Here is a 22,017-nt window from a genome sequence, read left to right on the forward strand (position 1 = left end):
AGTGTTATTGTTTTGGTTAGTTCTGTAATTGTAAAATATATATTGGGTATGAAATATTTTTTATATCTTGAGCACGGTGATCCTGAGGCCATGAGGCATGGTTACAGCAGTTACGGCACTGCGGTGTGTCCTTCTCAGCCACTGCATTCTTGTACTTTCTTTTGTTGCTTTCTAGTGCGGTCTGCAAAGCTGTCTGCTTCTTTCGCGCTTAGCTCTGCTTGCGACAATTTGCTGAGACACCAAGGATATAAAATACTTGTGCGTTTTTACGGTGTCTCCGGTCGTCGTCATGAATGACGGCGTCGAAAAGAAGAGAAGAAAGTTGTATTTGGGCCCGGGTCAGCCTTTAATCGTGCCTCGGTCGACTTACTACTATGGCAAGCTCCGTAGAGCAGAAAGTTTTGTGGCTGTTGACGAATCGTCTTCGACAAGCTTGGACTACTCCAGTAGTGAGCATGACGATTCCATCGACAGCAATAACGGATCACTCGCACATGATGTGGAAAACGACAGCGAAGCAAAAGAAATCGATAGTGTGTGCGATCAAGGGAGTGACGAGGAAGACGACCTGCTCCATGAAGCCACTGCTGTTCCGGATTTTGATCAGTCGGAGCTTCTGGCAAAGTGTATTGGCGACTTCGGTTCGAAAACTTTACCTGGCTCAAAGACGACAGTGACAGTGGCAATAGTCCTTATTATGTCCTTTATTGTAGCTCATGGCCTTTCCTGGTCTGCGACAGACGACTTCCTGAAACTTGTGGATGCTCTCTTTGGATTTCAGAAAAGCGGTCTGCCTCGGACAAAGTACCTCCTGAGGAAGCTGTGGTCGCACAAATGTGCGTCTGTGGTAAATTACCATTACTTTTGTGAGGTATGCACATCATTGCTCAAACCCGTGACAGACAGAGTGCATCTTTTTTGTGACATGTGTCAAATCAGTTCAACTGTTCAAGTTGTGAAAAGTGCTGGCAATTTTTTTTGTCATTCTCGACCTCAAAAAGCAAATTTCGGGATTAATTGGTAAACTGAAGGGCATCCTCTATGAAAACCTTTGCCATCTGAGGCAGCAAATTCAAGAAGATTCACAAGAGCTGCAGGACATAACAAGCGGATTTGTTCATCGATCCCTCCATCGCAAAGGTGCTCTGAACTGGTGTGATCTCACAGTTACTGTGAACACTGATGGCAGCCCATTATATAAGTCATCGAACGCATCAATTTGGCCGATTCAGCTGACAGTGAATGAGCTGCCTCTGCCCCCCCAGGTGGAAATTTTCTGCTGGTTTCCTGCTGGTTCCAGCAGTGCTGGTTTATTAGCACATTCCCAGCAGCTGCTGGAACCAGCAGCTGCTGGGACCAGCAGCTGCTGGGACCAGCAGCTGCTGGGACCAGTAGCTGCTGGGACCAGTAGCTGCTGGGACCAGCAGCTACTGGGACCAGCGGGTATTGGAACCATTGGCTGCTAGGTTTCAACCGAGGGCTGAATATAGTCAGAATTTGGTGGATTGGTTCTCTGGGGGCTTGTCAGCCTACGAGAATTTGGTGCAGTGACTGCCTTGGACTGCACAAAGAAAATAAAGGCAACAGGAGAGGCTTCAGTCATGACTCATAGTTTAATTTTATTTTCCATGCCCATATACATTCTGCAATCTGCATGGACACATTTTCCCTTCGAGACTGTGGTACTGCAGCAGGTGTGCTCCAGCTCCAACTCAGATGGTGCCATGAAGGTAGCTGCATAAAAAAAAAACAAAAAAAAAACAGAAAGATATACTAAAAGATGAATAATGGAAATTGAAAGCATCTACCCAAGAAGCACATATTTGGTGCAAATCCACATGATAACTGGTCAAGTGTGATGCAAACCACATTTAGAGAAAATTTTCAATGAATAGCGCTTCTAATAATGTGTGGGTGGCTAGCTTTTGCATGTGCCTGTGCAGACTGCACCAATGCCCACACGCACCCATGGTGTTTCATTCATTCAACCATGAGAATGCCACTCCTAGGAAAGTGTCTGCATTGCTTTAGGCAGATGCCACGTAACAACTGATGTGGTATTACCAGAAAGGTTAGATGAAATGAGGGGCTCGTTATGATACAGTTTAAAGGAGCGAACAGTCTAGAAGTCCAAGGTAAACATTGGGGATAATTTTTCTTTTTAGGTTTGTTGTCGATGTTGACAAGAATGAGTGTTAAGATGATTTAGCGAGAAAGAATATTAAATGAAAAGTGGAAGGAAAAACAATGCCGCTTTTCATTTAATATTATTTCTCCCTAAATCATCATAAGGCTCATTCTTGTCAATATCAACAACAAACCTAAAAAAAAATTATCCCCAACGTTTACATTGGTCTCGTAGACTGTTCGCTGCTTTAAATTAAATCAGAGAGGTTAGAAGTATACCCATTGCTAGCCAGACATGACTGTTTAGCGGCATATTCTTTTAACCTTGTTTGGTATGCCACTAAAGTCATACACCCATACCCTGCAAATGGATTGACATGGAAAGATAGTCTAGTTAGTCTATTTGCAACGAACCGTATCGAATATGTGTTAACTTGCGATTAGACGTTCTTTGAATCCTTGGCTGTTCACCATTGTTCGTACAAAGCGAACAACAATCGGGCGACAAAGATATTTTACTTGCCGAAAATAGCATCAATGATACTTCGGCAAAATGATATGGCCTATTTTAAACTAGGGATGACAAAATTACCAGCTCACTTTGATAGTCACTCGACTAGTAAGCGGCTCTCACCACTGCCGAACTGCGCTGGCAGTGGTGCGCGCTTGAGTCACTGTTCTTTTCCTCCGTGCCTATAATAAGCTCTCGCAAATCCACTATACGTTACACAACGCGAGGACTACAAAAAAAAAAAAAAAAAAAAAAAAAAGAAATGAGATGCACTTTTTTACTTACCAAACACACGCTGGTCCTAGGCCTTGCAGATGTCGCATCACATTTCTCAGTCTTGACAGAAGTTGTCACACCACCTTGACCGGTTCAAACTTACGTAGATGTTTCAGATAAAATGTCTTAAATAATTCATACTGACGACGACGTTTAAACATTGTAAAAAGCACAAAATACTCCTGCATTCGCAAACACGAGCAAGCACAAAACAGCTCACTACGTAAATGTCTAAACTTCGGAACGGCTTCTTTTGGCTTGTTGAGCGTCAACCGGAGACTGGTTACGATAATGTCGTAAGCGCTGAAAATGCGCGTTTGTCAAACGTTACGAACAAATACTCCTGAAATATTTCAAATTGTGCTAATATTACTATTTGTATACCTTCTTACACGTAATTGCATTCGCTCTGCTCTGATCGTTGCACCAGATCGTTCGAAGGCGCGTCGTCTGCTACGCTAGCAGATGATGAAGGTGACAGCAGTAACAGCCTCGTGCATTACGCCGTGATAAACAAAATTGTAAGGATCAGATAACATTTTTTTGCATCTTTGATGTTTGCAATAGCTCATAGCGGCATACCACTGCGGCTACCGGCCGAAAAAAAAAAAAAAAAAAAAGCTTAGCTTCTTTAGAAAGGTTTTTTTTTCGTAGCTACGGTGATATTTTGATCACGGAGCAGAAACATGCTGTAAAAACGGGTATATACTTTCCGTGCTGCGTTTTTGTAGAATGAATGAGCTCGCGACAGGGGAATGCAACAAGTTCTCACGTGCGTAAATGAACTTCATTACATGCGTTTGTAAACTTGGGTGGGTTACTTGCTGGTTCCAGCAGCATTCCAGGAGGGAACCAGCAAAATTGTAAAACCAGCAAAGAAAACCAGCAAGCACCCTGCTGGAACCAGCAAAGCCAGCAGGTTGCCTGCTGAGACCAGCAGACGTACACTGCTGGAACCAGCACAGCCAGCAGGTCGCCTGCTGGGACCAGTGGAAAACCAGCAGGTCGCCTGCTGGGACCAGTGGAAAACCAGCAAGCACCCTGCTGGAACCAGTACAACCAGCAAAAATCCAGCAGGCTACCTGCTGGTTCCAGCACAAACCAGCAGCTTCCAGCAAGAAACCAGCAGAACATTTTCACCTGGGCCTGAGGCACCAAAACACAATATTGGCTGGATTGTGGTTTGGCCATAAGCATCCAGACATGTTGCTGTTCTTGGCCAAGTTTGTTGATGCTTTGGGACATCTCGGACAACTTGTCTGGGAGTACGGGTCAATTTCAATCCGTACCAGAGTGTATGCTACGTGCATCTGTGTCGATGCTCCTGCGAGGGCATCTGTGGGCAACCATGTCCAGTTTAATGGATACTTCGGCTGCCCATGGTGCCTTTCATGTGGAACAAGAAAGGAAGGTAGGCCAACTGCTAAGTATACAACAACATAGAAGGCAGCTCATTGCTTTGTTTAACCATTGAGAACATAATCAAAGAAAGGCAGGAATTTTCACCACAACATAAATCCACTTAAAAAGATAAAACCAAAACAAAGACATACCAGGGTAAATGGCTAAAGCCTGCAATCCAAATTTCTGCCTTCTTTTTCTGGCAAATCAATATTTTTTTTGTGTCTACTTTATGGTACGGCTTCTGCTTTGCCTACAATGTATTTCTCGCTCTCATCTGTTTCATTAATAAAGGTTCTGATCTGTATTTTTTTTTCTTCGTTAAACTGCCTTCCAATTTTGGTTCACAGCATTATAAGTAGCTGATTTATTGCCATTGTCCTTTTTATCATTCTGTCTACATAGCATACATGCTTCAATACTCCCCCTTCAATATCAGTAATGCTGCCTTTCATAAGCAGTGTTCACATGGACTCGACAGGAGGGGGTTGAGTTGAGTTATCGGGTCGAAAATCGGTTACAGGGCTCGTGTAAATGCTGTCGGTTTGGGTAGAGGGGTCGAGTCAACTCCGGCGCAGGAAGTGGGTTGACTGGACTTGACTCCGGTTCAGGAAGCATGTAAACGCTGTCATGTTGAGTCAGGGCACAGTGGGAGAGAAGAATAGTACAGGAAACACTGGAGATGGACAGGGGAAAAACCAGAATCATGTGCCATCTGCTATGTCTTTGCCTCGACGCGAAGTGCCGCTGTACTTGCCGCTCGTCCAGAGTCGGTTCTGCGCTCATCTTATTGGGTTCATGTAAACTCGGTAGTGTCGAGACCACTCAAATCCAACTTCTCAACTTGACCCCTCGCCATCAGTTCTATGTAAACAGGACTATATATTCGTGTGCGTTTTGGTTTTTATTGTTCACAACTAAGGCTATCCTGTGCCAAAGATTGAGTTGAAAAAATTACGGCAGTTGTGATGAATTACTATATTTACAATGTAACACTTGCTTATTTCTACTGTTGCATCTCCCTAAAAGCAAGTTTGGGTCGAAAAGAATATTTTACTTGTAAAATACAGTAAAATGCTTTCTTTCGTTTCTCAAGTCTTCTGTTCGCAGAAATCAAAATAGCCAAATGCTCTTCTTTATTGGCGGCTTTTACAATAACTACTTTTCTCTTTACTTTCCTCCGATATCACAGGGAGATGGTTATACCTGGACTCTGCGCCTGGCACCGAAAGAACCACTGCAGGTGTCTGTAGAGACATGAAGCTAGCATTGAAATATGCGACTACAGTGAATGGACTCAAAGGGCCATCGCCATTAGTCAGACTCCCTCAGCTCGACCTTGTCTGGTGCTACACAGTAGAATATATGCACTGTGTACTTTTGGGTGTCACCAGACAATTCACGGACTATTGGCTAGATCCATCAAACAGCCATGAGCCTTACTACATTGGTAAGTGCGTAAGTGCATGCAGTGCTAATTGTGAACAAACCTGAGGAGGCTTTAAACTTTACTGCCTGAAATCAGGCGCCACAGTAGAAACCGCCAGAATGAGGATATGTCAAAGCATGGTAGATCACTTCAAATGTGCCTATTATGTTTTTACTATGGTGTTGAGTGAACCTTCGCTGAAAGTTGCGTGGCCACTTTTCTCCCCCTTTACATATGACATGAAAAGTATGAAAGCTAGAACATGCACTGAAATTGAAGCGCTAACACCACACCGGTGTCGTCTAAAAAACACTGAATGGTGCAGTCTAGTATTCATTGCTCTTCAGCCCAATTTGAAGTAATTGTATCATCAGATGCCCGTAAAGGGCCTTTAGGGTATGTGAAAAAAAAAAATAAAGCAAACCTTTATATGCAGGACGCCCAAGCTTGCTCGAGGACCTCAACAAGCGCCTACTGAATATACGTCCACCTCATCACATCACTCGCCTGCCCCGCATCCTTAGGGAGAGGTGTTATTGGAAGGCTCATGAATGGAGAAACTGGCTCCTCTTTTACTGTATTCCTTGCTGTCGCCTTGTTCTCCCAGAGAGGTACCTTCGACACTTCGGGCTGCTTTCAGTAGCAATTTTCATTTTGCTACAAGAAAGCTTCTCACTGGAGCAAACTCATCGTGCAGGTGAGAGCTTTTTATCTGTTCTTAGCTTCTTATGCACAAGTATATGACTAACACAGATCTTGAGCTGCTAACTTTGATATACTATGTAATGTGCTGCACCACAACTTTTGAATCATGCGCAAAGAGAATTGCGACATTAAAAAAGTGTTGATGACACTTTAATCTCTTTCTTGGGTACTGTTTCTTTGATGACTTTATCTCTTAACTGTCCATTTTGGATGAACTGAATATAACCATCTTTTGTGTTGTATGTATTAACAGTATTATGGTCCTGTTGGGCTAGTGCATCACTTAATGTGCTCATTCACACTGCATGGAATCTCATTTCAGAACAACTTCTTGGAAGATTTGTCCAGCGTGCTGCTGGCCTTTATGGGGAACGCTGCATGACCTTCAATTTGCATCAAATCTTACACTTGGCACAAGCAGCGCGTAACTTTGGCCCTCTCTGGGCGCATTCTGCCTTTACATTCGAGAGCGGCAATGGCCAGATTGTAAAGCTTGTGAATGCGGCTAAAGGCGTTCCAGAGCAAATTCTCGAAAGAGTAATTTTTTCACAAGAACTCAGCCTGCTGATTACAGTGATGCCTATGCCAACAAATGTGAGAGATATGTGCATGGGCTTTCTCGGCCACTTAGATACACAAAATGCTCGGCATGTCAGTGGTACATGTGTATTTGGTGTGCCAAAACCAGTGCCCTCCCTTTCCCCACAAGAGGCTGCCTGCCTGGAGTCGTTGCTCGGTGGTGTCCCTCATCTACAGGAGCATTTCAGGTTTTCTTTCCTTGGAACCATTTTTCATAGTGAAAAATATCGACCCAGCAAAAAAAACTGTGCAGTGTTTGAATCCAGAGATGGTAAATTTTACTTGATAAAAAGAATATTTGAAGTCTCAGACACCTCATCTCCAGCACATGGAAAACTTTTCTTGATGTGTTCTGAGATAGTGGCTGAAGGCAGTGTTGCAGAATTCCCACTGCATATTTCAGGATGTTTTTTTTCTTTGGTGTATTCTTTGCTTGCACTCAGTGTTTCTGACATTGCTAAACCTTGTGTTTTCATTTCATTCAGCAGCAGAGAGCAGTACATCTGCTCTATTCCAAACTTGGTTGAACGAGACTGAGCCGTTTTGTGGATTTCAAAGTGCAGTTGCCTATCTGCGATAAGAATTAAAGGTTTTGTTTGAATGGCTAAAGCTTAGTTAAGATCAACAAAAATGTGGCTTTTTCCCATCCAGACACTCACTTCCGACCAATGGCTGTCCAAGATACAAGCCAGTGTCCTCAATCTCTTCAACTCGCCCCACTTCTAGCCTTAACAATGAAAAAGTGTGGGAAGTTGTTCACTTGTCTTGGATATTTTTTTGTATGGCTGCCATTTGCTGAAATGGAGTGCTTGGAAAGGAAAAGTTGCAATTTTCGGCTAAGAGACTTATTCATATTTTGTTTTTATCCAACGTGCTGTTAGTACAGACTTGAATGATAGTTTACTATACTAGAATATTTGCATCTGATTGTAGAGTAATGCTGATTGCATGAGTGAGTGAGTGAGTGAACTTTATTAACTGCTCGGGGATCTTTTTCTTCGCCTCTTCAACCGAGGCTGACGAGCGGTTGGCGCCCCCAGTCCAGGGCACCACTGGCTTTCGCCAGTTTGCGAGCTCTTGTGACCAGGTAGAGCTGAGCCTCCGGGTCAGAGCTGGCCAGCAAAGCCTCCCACTGTCTTTCATTTGGGTTTTCAATTTTTTGTAGTTGATGTGAGCTGCATTCCCATGTTATGTGGTACAGGGTAGGGGTCTTCCCGCACCACGGGCACTCGTCTCTGAATGTCGTGGGATGCATCATGTGTAATATGTGTAAATTAATGAAGGTGCCCGTCTGTAGCCGCCTCAGATCTATGGCCTCCTCGTTGCTGAGCTTTTTATGCGGCTCCGGATATACTTTCCGCAAGCCTCTATAGTGTTGTAGTATTGTGGTGTAGTCAGGGTCAAGCGGAATCAGGTCCTCTGTCCCGAGACTGTTGGGCGCACGGTAGGTTGCATGTCCTCGTGCTACCCTGTCTGCGTACAAATTCCCCGTGACCCCTGCATGCCCTGGAATCCACACTAGTGTTTGAGTGCATTGTTTTGTTGGCTCGCTTGTGGAAGAAAGGATTTGGTGCGCTACCTTAGATAATTTACCCCGTTGAAAATTTCTGCATGCGGATTGAGAGTCGGACAGTATCGTCAGACTCTCTCCCGTTTCTCTTCCTTGCCTAATGGCCAGTGCGATAGCCACTTCTTCTGCCTCCGTGACTGTACAGTTTTGGATCGAGGCGCTAACTACCTCCCGGCCTTCGCAGTCTGTGACCGTGGCTATCGCCCTCTTTGCGTTGGTTTCGTATAAGGCTGCGTCGGTGAACCTTGACGTGTCTTGTTGGCCAAATGTTTTTTCATAATACTCTGCCCTTGCCTGCCTTCTTCCCGGGTGTAGGCAGGGGTCCATGTTTCTAGGTATGGGCCGAACTCGGTACCAATTTCTGACTTCCTGCGATACCTCACTTGTCTTGTTATAACCCTGTAGGTGTGTGCTATATCCCAGTCTTTCCAACACCCGTCTTCCCGTCCTCGTTTGTAGAAGTCTGTTTAGCTGTGACTTGATTTGGGCTTCTGCTAATTCTTGTATTGTATTGTGCAGACCCAGAGCTGCTAGTTTGTGGTTCGGTGTGTTCTTGGGGAGCTTGAGTGCGGTCTTGATAGCCATTTTGATGATGGCGTCCGCTCTGTCTTCCTCTCCTTTGGTCATATTGAAGTAGGGTAGAGCATACGCTACTCTGCTAATAACGAGGCACCGGACAAGTTTGAGTGTGTCGGGCTCCTTCATCCCCATCTTTTTGCTGGTCACCCGTGCTATCATTCGGGCGACCTGCTGGGTCGAGGTCTTGAGCAGATTAAGCGTGTGTTGACACCTTTGATTCGATTGGAGCCACATCCCCAGGATCCTCACGGTTGTCTTTTCGGGCACTGTCTCCCCTTGTAGCCGGATCTCGAGCTTGTGGCCTTGATCTGTGGGAGCAGAGCGGTTGCCCTTCCCTCGCCAGAATCTGATCAGTTCTGATTTCCGTGATGAGCACTCCAAGCCCCTCTGCTTTAGATATTCTTCGATGACAGATGCTGCTTCTTGCAATTTCGCTTCCTTCTCCCCGAGTGATCCTGTGGTCGTCCAGATGGTGACGTCATCAGCATACATAGCGTGCTGTATGCCCTCCACCTTCTCGAGGCGCCTGGCCAGGCCAATCATTGCCACGTTGAACAGCGTGGGCGAAATGACTGCTCCTTGAGGTGTCCCTTTGTTGGGCGGGGAGAAGGTCTCTGTTTCTATATTGCCAATCTTGATTTCGGCCGTCCGGTTACTCAGAAAGCTCCTAACGTACTCGTAGACTCTGGTTCCACAATTCGTGTCTGCCAGGCCATCTAAGATCGCCTTGTGACTAACATTATCAAATGCACCTTTAATGTCCACTGCCAAAACTACGTGTTCTGCCGAGCGTGGGATACCTGTCAAGACCTCTTCTTTAATCTGCAGGAGAACGTCCTGGGCTGATAGCTTCTCTCTGAAGCCAAACATGGTGTCCGGCATCTGAGCGCTATCCTCTTAGTAATTTTTCAGTCTATTATTGACAACCCTCTCGAAAATCTTTCCCAGGCACGAAGTTAAAGAAATGGGCCGCAAATTCTCTATTGCCAATTTTTTCCCGGGTTTCTGGATCATGATGACCACCGAGTGTTTCCACTGCGCTGGCACCGTTCCTGCTTCCCAATGCTTGTTCATGAAATGCGCCAGTGCCTTGATATTGCTGTTGCTCATGTTCCGAATTATGCCATTAGTGATCTTGTCGTCACCAGCCGCTGTGTTTCGAGTGGCACTTGCTATTGCCGTCCGGACTTCTTCCTCCGTGATCGGCTCGTCCATTTTCGGATTTGGGTTTCCTTTGTAATCTTCTGCGTATGGATATGGATCCTCTAGGTCTACTCCGTAGCATTTGTCGTGGACAGCCTTGATCACATCTTCCTTCGTGCCTGGGAATGTGTGTAGCAACCGCTCCAGCGACTTCTGCCCCTCTCGCTTGGTTTTGGTGGGGTCCATGATGGCTTTTAGAATTCGCCACGTCTTGGAAGTGCTGAGCGTCCCCTGCAGAGAGTCGCAGAATTTGCCCCAGTTGGCTCTCGTCAGTTGTTCAGCGTACTCCGCCGCCTTCTTTGTGATCTCCACAATTTTCATCCTAAGCTTTCGATTGTGCCTCTGTTTCTTCCATCTTCTTAACAGTCCCCTCCTCGCTTCCCACAGGTGGAGTAGATGGGCGTCTATTTCTGGTGTCTCATTTGTGCGTGTCAGTTCTTGGGTAAATCTCTGCTTGTTTTTCCGCAGCGCCCCGCACCAGCTATCAAGATCCTCAATCTCGCCTTGGTCCTCCTCCTGCGCTTCTCTGAACTTGTGCCAGTTGGTAATCCTGGCTGCGCCAACCTGTCGCCTGATCTTGTAGGTGTGGATGGTCGTGCTCACTATATAGTGATCACTGCCGAGATCGTTAAGCGTGTTTATCCACTCAACATCGCCACAGTTCTTGACCATCGTAAGGTCCGGGGTAGTGTCCTTGCTCACACTGTTGCCCGTTCTCGTGGGCACTCCCGGGTCCGTTACCAGTGTTAATTCATGTCTGTCTATTAGCTCTCTAATAATGCGGCCTCTCTTGTCCTGTCGAGTGTATCCCCAGGCCAGGTCTTTTGCATTAAAGTCGCCTAATATAATTAGCTGATTTCCTCTTACCAAGTTTAATGTTTCTCCGAGAAGTCTGTCGAAGTCGATCTTTCGTTGGGAGGGGGGGCTGTATACATTTAGGATAAAAGTGCCCTGTTTTTTGTCACTCTTTTGGACCACCTCCACAAGGATATGGGGTGTTTCAATCCCTTTAAATTGGTCATGCCGAATTGTTGTAATGGTCTTCTCAGTATGCAATTATATTGCATACTGGTATGATTGCATGAGGTGCATATATATGATGTGGCAACGAATTGATACTATGGGAACACAATGTTTTGTTTCCCTTTCAACTTATTTCTGCACTTTCAGATTCGTTGATTACATGTATGGTTTGATGGATGTTTAAAAATAAAATCAAATGTGTAAATACTAAATTACTATTTACTCTGTTTTATATCTGATAGCCAGCTTTGTGGCTACCTGTATGTCACAAGCTGCCTCACAATAGAGCAGAAGTTACAGAGTCTCCTCGCTCCTCTGAGCATGCTTCGACATGACTCTCTGGGGCAGTGACTGGCCAGCGCGCATACCTGACGATGGGCCACAGTACAGCCAGCCAACAGTATAAAAAGGCAGACTGCAGCACGCCCGCGGCAGTACGCTCTGGGGAGATGAGGTCTCTCGGCCCACTCTCGTGGCCGCTTGCTCTGGGAAAGTGTCTTGTTTTTTCACTGAGCCTGCGATCAACTCGTTTCTCTTCATCTTGTACGGCCGCCACTACTGATCAACTCTGCGACTACGATGGAACATGAAGGCCGTCAGAATGCCTTTTTTTAACAGACTGTCGGTTAACTGATTATTGTTTTTGTCTCTGTTTAAACCTTGATCTGGCTTAGTATTTTACGCTCTGTGTAACTCTCGCCCTTACTTACTTTATCTGGAATACTTGCTTTTTTTTCTTAGTCTTCTTTTATCGCAGTGTTTGTTCATTATCAGTTTTTCCTCTTGTCATTTACCAAGTCATCTTTTATCACTATCATGACCTGGCATTTTTTTTATTATTATGCAGTGTAATTTGGACTACTAGTTATAAATATCCAATTGTTTGTAAACAAAAAGTGACTGTCTAGAACATGTTCCTCAATCACAAACTGACAAACATTCTTCACGGGTTGACCAGCCTAACCTTTAACTGTGTCCTTAAGCCTGATAGAGGTATAGCGGGTAACTATGAAGGGGATCCCGCGCCTCTGTTGACCGAAAAGGCGGGTGTTTGTGACACTCGCAGCCATCATATTATTGCGTTATTTTCATGTCAATAAAAAAAAGGTGGGGACTATTTTTTCCTTGCTTTTGTTATTCTTCATTATCTTCCTCATATTCATTATCCTTATGCAAGTTTTATGCTGCCTAGATATATAGGTACAGTTTGCATATGTATCTTTAATGGTGATACTATATACACAAATGTGGCAGTTATTAGTAGTGCTGCATGTATAAGATGTTTATTATTTTAAACAATGTAGCCTATAGACTTTTTCATTGGGCGAGGAGGAGGTCAGAACGCCTCCTCTCTTGGCTGTTGCAAACAGATTCCACTGCCGCTTCCATTGTACTGACGTCAAGTGCTCGCAACAGCACAGTGAGCATTGCGAAGACTCCTAGGGGGCCCTCGTTGCAAAGGTCTGTAGACTAGTGGTTTTGTGTCGCTCACAACAGCACAGTGAGCATTGCGGAGACTTCTGGGGGCCCTCGTTGCAAAGGTCTATAGACTAGTGGTTTTGTGTCTGCCAACATTTTGTCAGTGCCCATAGTTTTAGCATTGTGCGACATTGTTTGAAATAGAATTTTTTCTTTGGATACATATTTATCAGTTTTTTCCAGTGTACAGTATGCAATAAAGAAACATGAAATTTTGTATGAAACAAAACATTTTTCTTATGCCATATTTCTCAACCACCAAGTATATTTACTTGCAGCCCTGTCACTAGTGCATATTGGATATCACATTCTCTGACTTTGCTGCAGGTAACGCAGGTGGTTAGCACCTTTTGCATATTGAAAAATGAAATAAGTTTGCAAAGAAGCATACATGCTTTTTCGGCCTTGGGCCATGTGTCTCGAGTCGCTGGTATCTAGTTTTTATTATGCCACTCCTGCTTGGGCCAAAATGGGTTGCAGTATTTGTAAATAAAAAAAAAATTGCACGGCATTTGCACGCTGCCCTAAAATTAAATAGCACTGGAAGTGAAAACTAGAGCAGTCTTAGTCCAATTTTAAGTCAAGTGAATATTTTGGGGAGTTCTGTGAGATACATCACGACAATAGTAATTTTTTTGCCGCAAGTTAATTACTATTATTTGACATCAATATGGTTATAATATGCAGGAGTAGCAAAGTTGTTCAGCACGACATTAAAATGTCGACCCCACCGAGATACTTCCGATGGAGTTGTCTTAGCTTATCCCCTATTATTCGGTAGAAATGAAATGCCAAAAAAAAAAATTGTAAACAAGCTGGCAGCTGTTCCGGTCGTGCGCCCGTGAAGCTCCGCAAGATCAGGGTCGATCGTCCTATTTTTATGGCGCTCGATGGCAACAACTATATTTCACGGCAATAAGCATAGATCGATTAATTATTAATGCCATACATATATTCAAAGCTATATGTGCCTCAACTCTCGAGTTTAGGTTCGTGCAGGAGATAAAGTACAAGTTTGTTCCGGACAAATAGGCGCGTCTATCGACTCGCTTAATTGAGATATATACGTACGTATCTCGACCGAAGCCCGCTGCCTTCACTGCAGGGCAGTCGGCGCTCCCACAGCACGAGGCCATGTAGGAGCAATTGATCGCGACACGGATTGGGCCGTCGTAACCGCGTAGCATATATGTACACGGCCTCCACCGGCCGGCAATGTACGCGCCGCAGCGAGTTGACATTTCCATGCGCCGCGCGGTCCGCATGCAGCTGCTTGATCCATGCTTTAAATTCGTCGTGGCGATCCATCAGATATACTATACCCGCGCGACATGGTGGTGCACCGCGGGCATGCGCCGTCGACTGTATACATACCTAGCACTCGATCGATCGGACAATTAAGGAAAATGAACGAAGTGAGCGCGTGAGTGAAAGCTATAGGTGCACGTACGTATGTATGATATACAGCAACGTACGCGATCACGTGGAATTCCCGGTGTTTTCCGGCCGCATATTTTTGTGCGATTGTGGTGCGCGCGCGCCTATAATATACACGAATGTATTCGCGGACTTAATTCATATCTCGATCGAGACAATATTCACTAGAGTCGATTGCAGAACAGTTGTTTGCAGTCATTTTTTTTAAATCATGATCCAATTGAGCTGCGACACCGTGTATATAAAGATTTGCCTGCGGACGTACGTCGTGCGAACATGTACATAATATCCTACATGCGGTGATATAGGAGCACATCCAGCTCCTGTAATCTAGTACTCAGGACCTGCATGTGTGGGACAGGACCTACTCAACCTCATTTACCTCCTAAAACGTATCCTGCATGCAATATGCAGGAGTTATAGGAGCCTCTAATGGGAGTGCACAGGACCTCTTCCATGTCCTGTACTTTCTCCCACCAGTCCTGTATGCTTATTTGCGGGTCCTTTATGCCCCATATCGACTCCTGCATACTCTCATATCGTTTTATAAAGGACCTATTCAAATCGCAAATAGGTTTTTTCAATAGGGTACTGTTTGATCTCGATCTCCTCCTTAGTAGTCGGGGGTCCTCTTCACCATTTCTGGTTCTTGGGCGTCCCTCGCGCTCTCAGTTTTGCGTTGCATCAGCCATTTTCAGTTGTTCCTGCTGACCCAGTTTTTTCTCCCATCGTCATTTTTTGGTGTTTTAAGGGGTTCTACATATCTCCCGGCATCGCTTGTCGCCGAGGAGGTGATTCTTTCCGCATAGCTGGCACCTCGGTTCGCACAGATGAATTTCTTTCGGGTTTTCCATGCCGCATCCGCGGCACTTTTTATTCGTCGGATCCGGACAGACGTCGTCTCGGTGTCCCATGCGCCCGCACGCGTGGCAAACTTCATATTTCTTCTTGTACAAGACGCATCTTTGCGCGAAAGGAGATAGGTACACCCAGCGCAGTACCTTCTGATCTTCGAAGAGGATTAGTATTGTCTTGGAGGTTGCTCCCAGTCTGCGAACACCGAGCACTGAAGGGTTCTCCTTTCTCCTGCGTATTCGCTCCAATAGCTCTTCGTTGGAATAGCGTAGGGGGACGTCGTGCACGACTCCCTTGCCGCAATCTTCAGGCATAGCGGGATAGGCCTTTGCTTCTATGTTCTCGCTGCCGCAAAAAACTACGCGCAAAGCCGCGTACCTTCTTCCACGCTCTTCGCTAGTAGTGGCGATTAGTATGGATTGTTGCTTTATATTTGCCGAGAAGATGTCGTTCTCAGCGTCCTTGAGCTCGATGCCGGCGGCGCGGGCGATCGATTCAGCCAGTTCAATCATTCAACCTTCTATTAGGCGGCTGACTCCGCCCCGGGGGCGTATTATTATTTTTTCGGCGTCCTTCGGTACTGCACGGACTGCTTCTCTACCGATTTTGCCGCTAGCTTTCTTCCGATGGTGGCCTTGTGACCTGTAGTCCGCCGCTCTTCCTCATCTTTGGTCGCGGTTCGCGTTTCCTCTTCGAGGGGCACTACGCGGCCTTTCTTTTTCGTAATAAACCACGTACCCTTAGTTAGCTCCGCGGGGTCGATAGTCTCTCCCTCCACCAGCTCCATTGCGTTGCTCATGCTCTTCTGTGGCTCCCGCCGCCGAGAGCGTTTTTCTTCTGCTAGGCCTACTGGTAGGCCTAGCGGTCCCGCGTGGGCCGCCGAAAAATAGGCAAATTAGTGTGCCTACCTCCGAACTTGGGGTCTCCTCGGACTCCACTTCACGTGTGTAGTCGAATCCAGCAGTATAATGCACGCCGTAGTTCGAAACTTGGACTTCAACGGCTGCGTTCGACGGAGCTCATCGAACGCGCGGCCGCTCACTCCTGCTTCCTAACCTGGAATCCCTTGGTTGCCCAGCTTTGATGCGTGACGTCATAACACCTGTGGCCCTCCTGGCGGAGAGAGCGGGAGTTAGGCCGCCGTTCATGCGCACCGCCGTCTCTCACGGACGGCGCGAGTTGGTCGCCCAAATGATGATGATGGTGATAACAACTTTATTTTTCTACCAAATAAAGACGCGCGACTACTGTGCCGGAGTACCCGGGTTCGAACCCGACCTCGGCGGCTGCGTTTCGATGGAGGCGAAACGAAGAGGCGTCCGTGTGCTGTGCGATGTCAGCGCGCGTTAAAGGGCAACTCCGGGGGTTTTTCAACATTCTAATATTCTAATAAAAATTTTACCGTAGATTCTCCTCTCCGTCCTGACGCATTCTACAAAATTTGGCCGCCGTACGATAATCCGTTCGCGCGCAACACGACTTTAAAATATGCTGTTTTCATGGCTTAAGTTGAGACTATTTCTGCCGGCAACATTGAGTTTCTGACGTCGCAAACAGTATACCGGCGTTACTGTCCACTTCCCGCATGATTATGAAATTGTGAGGCTTATATTGAACTACCTCAGACATTTTATGCAATGCTTCATGATTTCCATACTTTATTTTCACCATCCAACGCGCGTACGAGTGTTTCTCTAATACTGAGTGTGACGTCACCATTTCGTCACCTGGGACGTCGTTTCTGGCCGTGAAAGCAGTTTCGGTTTCGATTTGCTGTTTTTTCTTTTTAAAAATACTTCTAATTGGAATTTCGAAAAACGGTTTTTTGTGTTCAAGTCAGTACGTGCCGAGGAATGCAATTCAATCAAAAACACAGAATGATGGAAAAACCACCGGAGTTGACCTTTAAGGTCAACTCCGGTGGTTTTTCCATCATTTTCTGTTTTTCATTGAATTACATTCCTCGGCACGTCCTGACTCCAACACAAAAAACCATTTTTCGAAATTCCAATTAAAAGTATTTTTAAAAAAGAAAAACAGCAAATCGAAACCGAAACTGCTTTCACGGCCAGAAACGACGTCCCAGGTGACGAAGTGGTGACGTCACACTCAGTATTAGAGAAACACTCGTACGTGCATTGGATGGTGAAAATAACGCATGGAAATTATGAAACATTGCATAAAATCTCTGAGGTAGTTCAATATAAGCTTCACAATTTCATAATCATGCGGGAACTGGACAGTAACGCCGGTATACTGTTTGTGACGTCAGAAACTCAGTGTTGCCGGCAGAAATAGTCTCAACTTAAGCCATGAAAACAGCATATTTTAAATTCGTGTTGCGCGCGAACGGATTATCGTACGGCGCCCAAATTTTGTAGAATGCGTCAGGACGGAGAGGAGAATATACAGTAAAAATCTTATTAGAATATTCGAATGTCAAAAAACCTCCGGAGTTGCCCTTTAAAGATCCCCAGGTGGTCGAAATTACTCCGTAGCCCTCCACTACGGCTCCTCTTTCTCTCTTTCCACTTTCATTCCCACCTTCCTCCCTTCCGTTGTTACGTTTCTCCACCGAGAAGTGGGACAGCTGACGCGGCCACCGCATAGCAACAGGCAGAACCGCGAGCGGATCGGCCATTTCGACGCCGTTCATCGGCCGCGCAACGCTTCTTCCCGCGGGCAAGACTCGACGTGTTCCTGCCACGCGCCAAATGTGTGTGCGTGCGTGTGCGTGTGCAAACGCCGGCCAAGCCTGGAGCTCGTGAGAGAGGGCGCCGCCCTCGCCCGTCTGCAGGAGGTGGAGGAGATGAGGTCGGACCATCTGCGATTGAGTCATTCGTCGTGAACCAACATGTTTGGCTCTCCCTTTCCTGTGAGGGTTTACCCTTTCCCTGTGAACGGGAAAACCTATAAAAAGCAGCGGCCTACTCCGCTGGGACAGAGACTACTTTGACGCGCCGTTGGCACGACGCTAGACACCAGCTGTGTGAGAGTGTCTGTAATCTCTCCGGGTCAGCTTCACTGCCCGTTTCTTCAAGATGTTGCAGTAAAGGTTGTTTCGTTAGAAGACGCCTCGTCTTTGCTGGGACCGTTCATGCCGTCCGCCGTCCACGGAGCCGCCAGGCCAACGCTACCGAGGGGCGCACGCGACCCAAACCTAACAACTGGTAGGCATCGGTGGGACGACCAAGCCGTAACCGTGGTTGGAGGGACGAGCCAGGCGATACCGTCGTCCAACAACTGGTGAACAGCGGAGAGACGAGGACGACCAAGCAGTGACCGTGGTCGATGAAACGAGCCAGGCCTGACTGAGGTGCAACATCTGGTGGGAAGAGCGGAGATGTCCGAGGCGTGACCCGTGAATCAAAGCAGCTCAGCGGAAAGGCGGGAGCAGTGCAATGAGCCCTGTGTGATGACTGGTTGCCTGCAGCGGAACGACTGCGTTGGATTCTTGGCTGCGAGGTTGGTGAGTGCGGGACTTTCTTCTACTGAGTTTTGCCAGGCTTTTGTTAAGTAGAGAACAGAGCTGGTAATTGTGTTGTCGTTGTTGCTGGGTTAAGTGCAGCAAGGCAATAGTGGGCAGTAGAGAAGGCAGCATTCGGAACAGCCATGAATTTGGATTTGAAGTCGTTGCGCAAACCGAAATTGCTGGAGCTTGCGGAGGAGTTGGGTCTGAATTTGTCAGACAAACTCAGAAAACCAGAAGTGTTAAAGGCTATTCTTGCGTTGGAAGCTGAAGATGACGAGCTTTTGGAATGCCTTGAGATCATTGACGAACGTCAAGAGGAACGTGAACGTAGAGAACGTCACGAGAAAGAGATTCGTGAACGTAGAGAACGTCACGAGAAAGAGGATCGTGAACGTAGGGAACGTTACGAGAAAGAGGATCGTGAACGTAGGGAACGTTACGAGAAAGAGGATCGTGAACGTAGGGAACGTTACGAGAAAGAGGACGCCCGCGTAAGCAAACTGATACAGCTGGAGATTTCAGCACATGGAATGAGCGTGGAAAAGATTAAAGCTTTTAATGCCATTCATTGTAACAGTTCAATACCGCGAGACAGTCCGCCACCGTTCCTCATCGCCGAGGATATGGCAAAGTATTTGGCAGACTTCGAAAGTGTCTGCAGAAGTAAACGTTTCGAGCGAGATAGTTGGGCGCAGATGTTGGTAGCTCTTCTCTCCGCTGAAGCGTCGGAAGAAATCAAGCGATTGGTTGGCGACCGCTTGAAAAATTATGCTGAACTAAAAGAGTCATTGCTGATACGATATCAGATAACGCCTCATGATCTTCGGAAAAGATATGAGAGCGAGAAAAAGTGTTACAAGTCGTACTTTGATTTGGCGTACCAGTTGAAAGCCGCTGTAAGCAAATGGCTAGACAGTGCGGAAGTTTCGGAGCAAATCGAACTTGCACCGGAGTGTGAAGAACAGCACACTGAGAATAAGACCACGTACGCCGTAGACACAAATGAGCCTGAAAAGTCAAAGGTACCAGACTGTGAGAAACAGCTTGGGGAAGCGGCCGAGCAATGTGACCGCAGTAGCGAGCCGACCGAGCCTCTAACAGAAGAGCATCGTGTTACCTTGGCCGAGCCACTAGCTGAGGCGGTTAGCACAGGCTTAATCGGCGAGAAGTCCGAAGTGACGCCGTTAAGCGAGGTGAACTGCATGCCAACCCAAGTAGCTGTAGGAGATACAGTTCCATCAAATGAGAGTGGGGAACTGGTAGTAACTAAACCGTCTCTCGAGTCGAAAACAGAAGCTTGTGTAGAGCATGGCGGAGATGGAAATGAGCTAGAAAAGGAGAAACTTTCAGTTTTCGAAATCAGCTGTGTCGTAGAGCAGGGCACGCAGAAAAACGAAGAGCCGATCAGGGAAACTGCGCAGCCCGCGAGTTGTGATCAGCCAGGGCGGACCGACGAGGAGTGCGCGTCCGCTGTAGAGGGCGAGACTTGCGAAGGCGACAGCGAACGACCAGAGCAGAGTCAGAATAGTTCGTGCTCCGAAACCACGCTAGGTTGTATTCGCGAAAGCAACCCCAGTGCGAACGCGGATGTGGCACACATGACCCTCACGCAATCCGAAGCGCCCCAGCTGTCGACGGAGCTTGATCGTGCGCCGGTTAACGCTGAGCGATGCGGCTCATCGGAGGACCCGTGTAACGTGAGTGGCGAGCCAGTGGAAATGCCTAGCTTGAGGGCTGGCATAAGCGGTTGTTCGGATTTGACTGAAAGTGAGTCATGCGATGCAGCCGCGGCGCCGCCAGAGGAAATGCCTAGCTTGAGGGCTGGCGTGAGCAGTTGTCGTTCGGACTTGACGGAAAGTGAGTCATGCGCTGCTGGCCGCGATGCAGACGCGGCGCCGCACTTTGACCACTCAGACGACACCGGTGTCCTACTAGCTCCGGTTACCGCTAGCTTGCCAGAGCTCGCGCCGAAAGAAAGTGGGACTAGAGTGTTCAGGTGCTGCCACCGAAAAACGCGGAAAGGCAGATGCGAGAAAGAATGCTGCCATAGTAAGCAGAGCAAACTCAAACGGTTTCAAAAAGAAAGCAGAAGGGTAGTATTCCAGCGCTCCCGACGAAAAGCGCGAAAGGGCAGGCGCGAGAAAGAATGCTGCCATCGTAAGGAGAGCAAACTCCAAAGATTGCGAAAAGAAAGCGCAAAGCATGTGTTTCAGTGCTGCCGTAGAAAAAAACGGAAAGGCAGGCGCGAGAAAGAATGGAGCAAGTGGAAGCTATCGCTCAAAAGAAAGCGACTATCCCAAAGGCAGAAATGCGCCCGTGCCCAGAAAATGCGTGACTGGTGCGCCAAGCGAAAGGAGAGGGATAGGTTGTTTAGCAAAGCTAGTGACTTATGCTCATGCGTTTCTTTGCACAGAAACAGGAAGGTACGGTTGTTCCGAGAAACGGACAGCCGAAGCTTTAGTGAAAAGGGTGATCTCAACGGTAATGCCGATGGCTTAAGTCGGAGCCCAAAACGTGAGAAGAAGCCCCAGTTTTCACTTCTTGGTGTTTTTCTTCCTGACATAGGATTTTGAACAGATTGCATTGCATTATTTTTGTTTGAAGCGCTGTTTTGAAAATGCGATTTTCAAATTTGTGGACGCGTTCCAAGTGCTGCTAAGCTGCCCTTTAATGTAGATGGGGGCATAAGAGGGAAATAGTCTGGCAAAACTTAGTGAAGTTTGTGCCGTGCTTGCTGGCTGAACGGTTGAGTTTTTAGCGTGGTTGTGATGCTGTAGGTTGTCAGAAATCTCTCCTGAAGACAAGTTGCAGAGTGCCTTGGAAACCCGGACTTGCCAAGGAATTCTTCAGGCTGACTAGCTCAAGAGAAGCTGAGTCGGACGATCCCGGCTAGCAGCAACATCCCGATCCCTCCGGACAGCGGATGCAGTCCCCTCGGGGCAGTCTGTTACGTTTCTCCACCGAGAAGTGGGACAGCTGACGCGGCCACCGCATAGCAACAGGCAGAACCGCGAGCGGATCGGCCATTTCGACGCCGTTCATCGGCCGCGCAACGCTTCTTCCCGCGGGCAAGACTCGACGTGTTCCCGCCACGCGCCAAATGTGTGTGCGTGCGTGTGCGTGTGCAAACGCCGGCCAAGCCTGGAGCTCGTGAGAGAGGGCGCCGCCCTCGCCCGTCTGCAGGAGGTGGAGGAGATGAGGTCGGACCATCTGCGATTGAGTCATTCGTCGTGAACCAACATGTTTGGCTCTCCCTTTCCTGTGAGGGTTTACCCTTTCCCTGTGAACGGGAAAACCTATAAAAAGCAGCGGCCTACTCCGCTGGGACAGAGACTACTTTGACGCGCCGTTGGCACGACGCTAGACACCAG

At 47.1% G+C, this 22,017-nt stretch overlaps 1 protein-coding gene, 1 long non-coding RNA gene and 1 pseudogene across 2 annotated transcripts; 2 read left to right on the top strand and 1 right to left on the bottom strand.

Annotated features, from left to right (window-relative positions):
- Positions 1-289: 289 nt before the first annotated feature.
- Positions 290-1,472, top strand: LOC146194608 (uncharacterized; annotated as a pseudogene).
- A 127-nt stretch (positions 1,473-1,599) lies between these two features.
- On the bottom strand, positions 1,600-3,149 carry LOC146194609 (uncharacterized). Its single transcript, XR_014705890.1, has 2 exons — positions 2,924-3,149; positions 1,600-1,734 (listed from the first exon to the last, which is right to left on the bottom strand). It is a non-coding gene; the product is annotated as an uncharacterized LOC146194609 (long non-coding RNA).
- Positions 3,150-4,102: 953 nt separating this feature from the next.
- On the top strand, positions 4,103-7,923 carry LOC146194610 (uncharacterized). Its single transcript, XM_084597462.1, has 4 exons — positions 4,103-4,325; positions 5,508-5,765; positions 6,181-6,441; positions 6,772-7,923. Exons 1-4 carry the CDS (start codon positions 4,118-4,120, stop codon positions 7,563-7,565), a joined length of 1,521 nt encoding a protein of 506 aa, XP_084453588.1. The 5' UTR covers positions 4,103-4,117; the 3' UTR covers positions 7,566-7,923.
- The last annotated feature ends 14,094 nt before the right edge of the window (positions 7,924-22,017 follow it).

This window comes from Amblyomma maculatum, chromosome 3, assembly GCF_055883805.1.
Source record: "Amblyomma maculatum isolate TAMU_Amacu chromosome 3, ASM5588380v1, whole genome shotgun sequence".
Lineage (NCBI taxonomy): Eukaryota > Metazoa > Arthropoda > Arachnida > Ixodida > Ixodidae > Amblyomma > Amblyomma maculatum.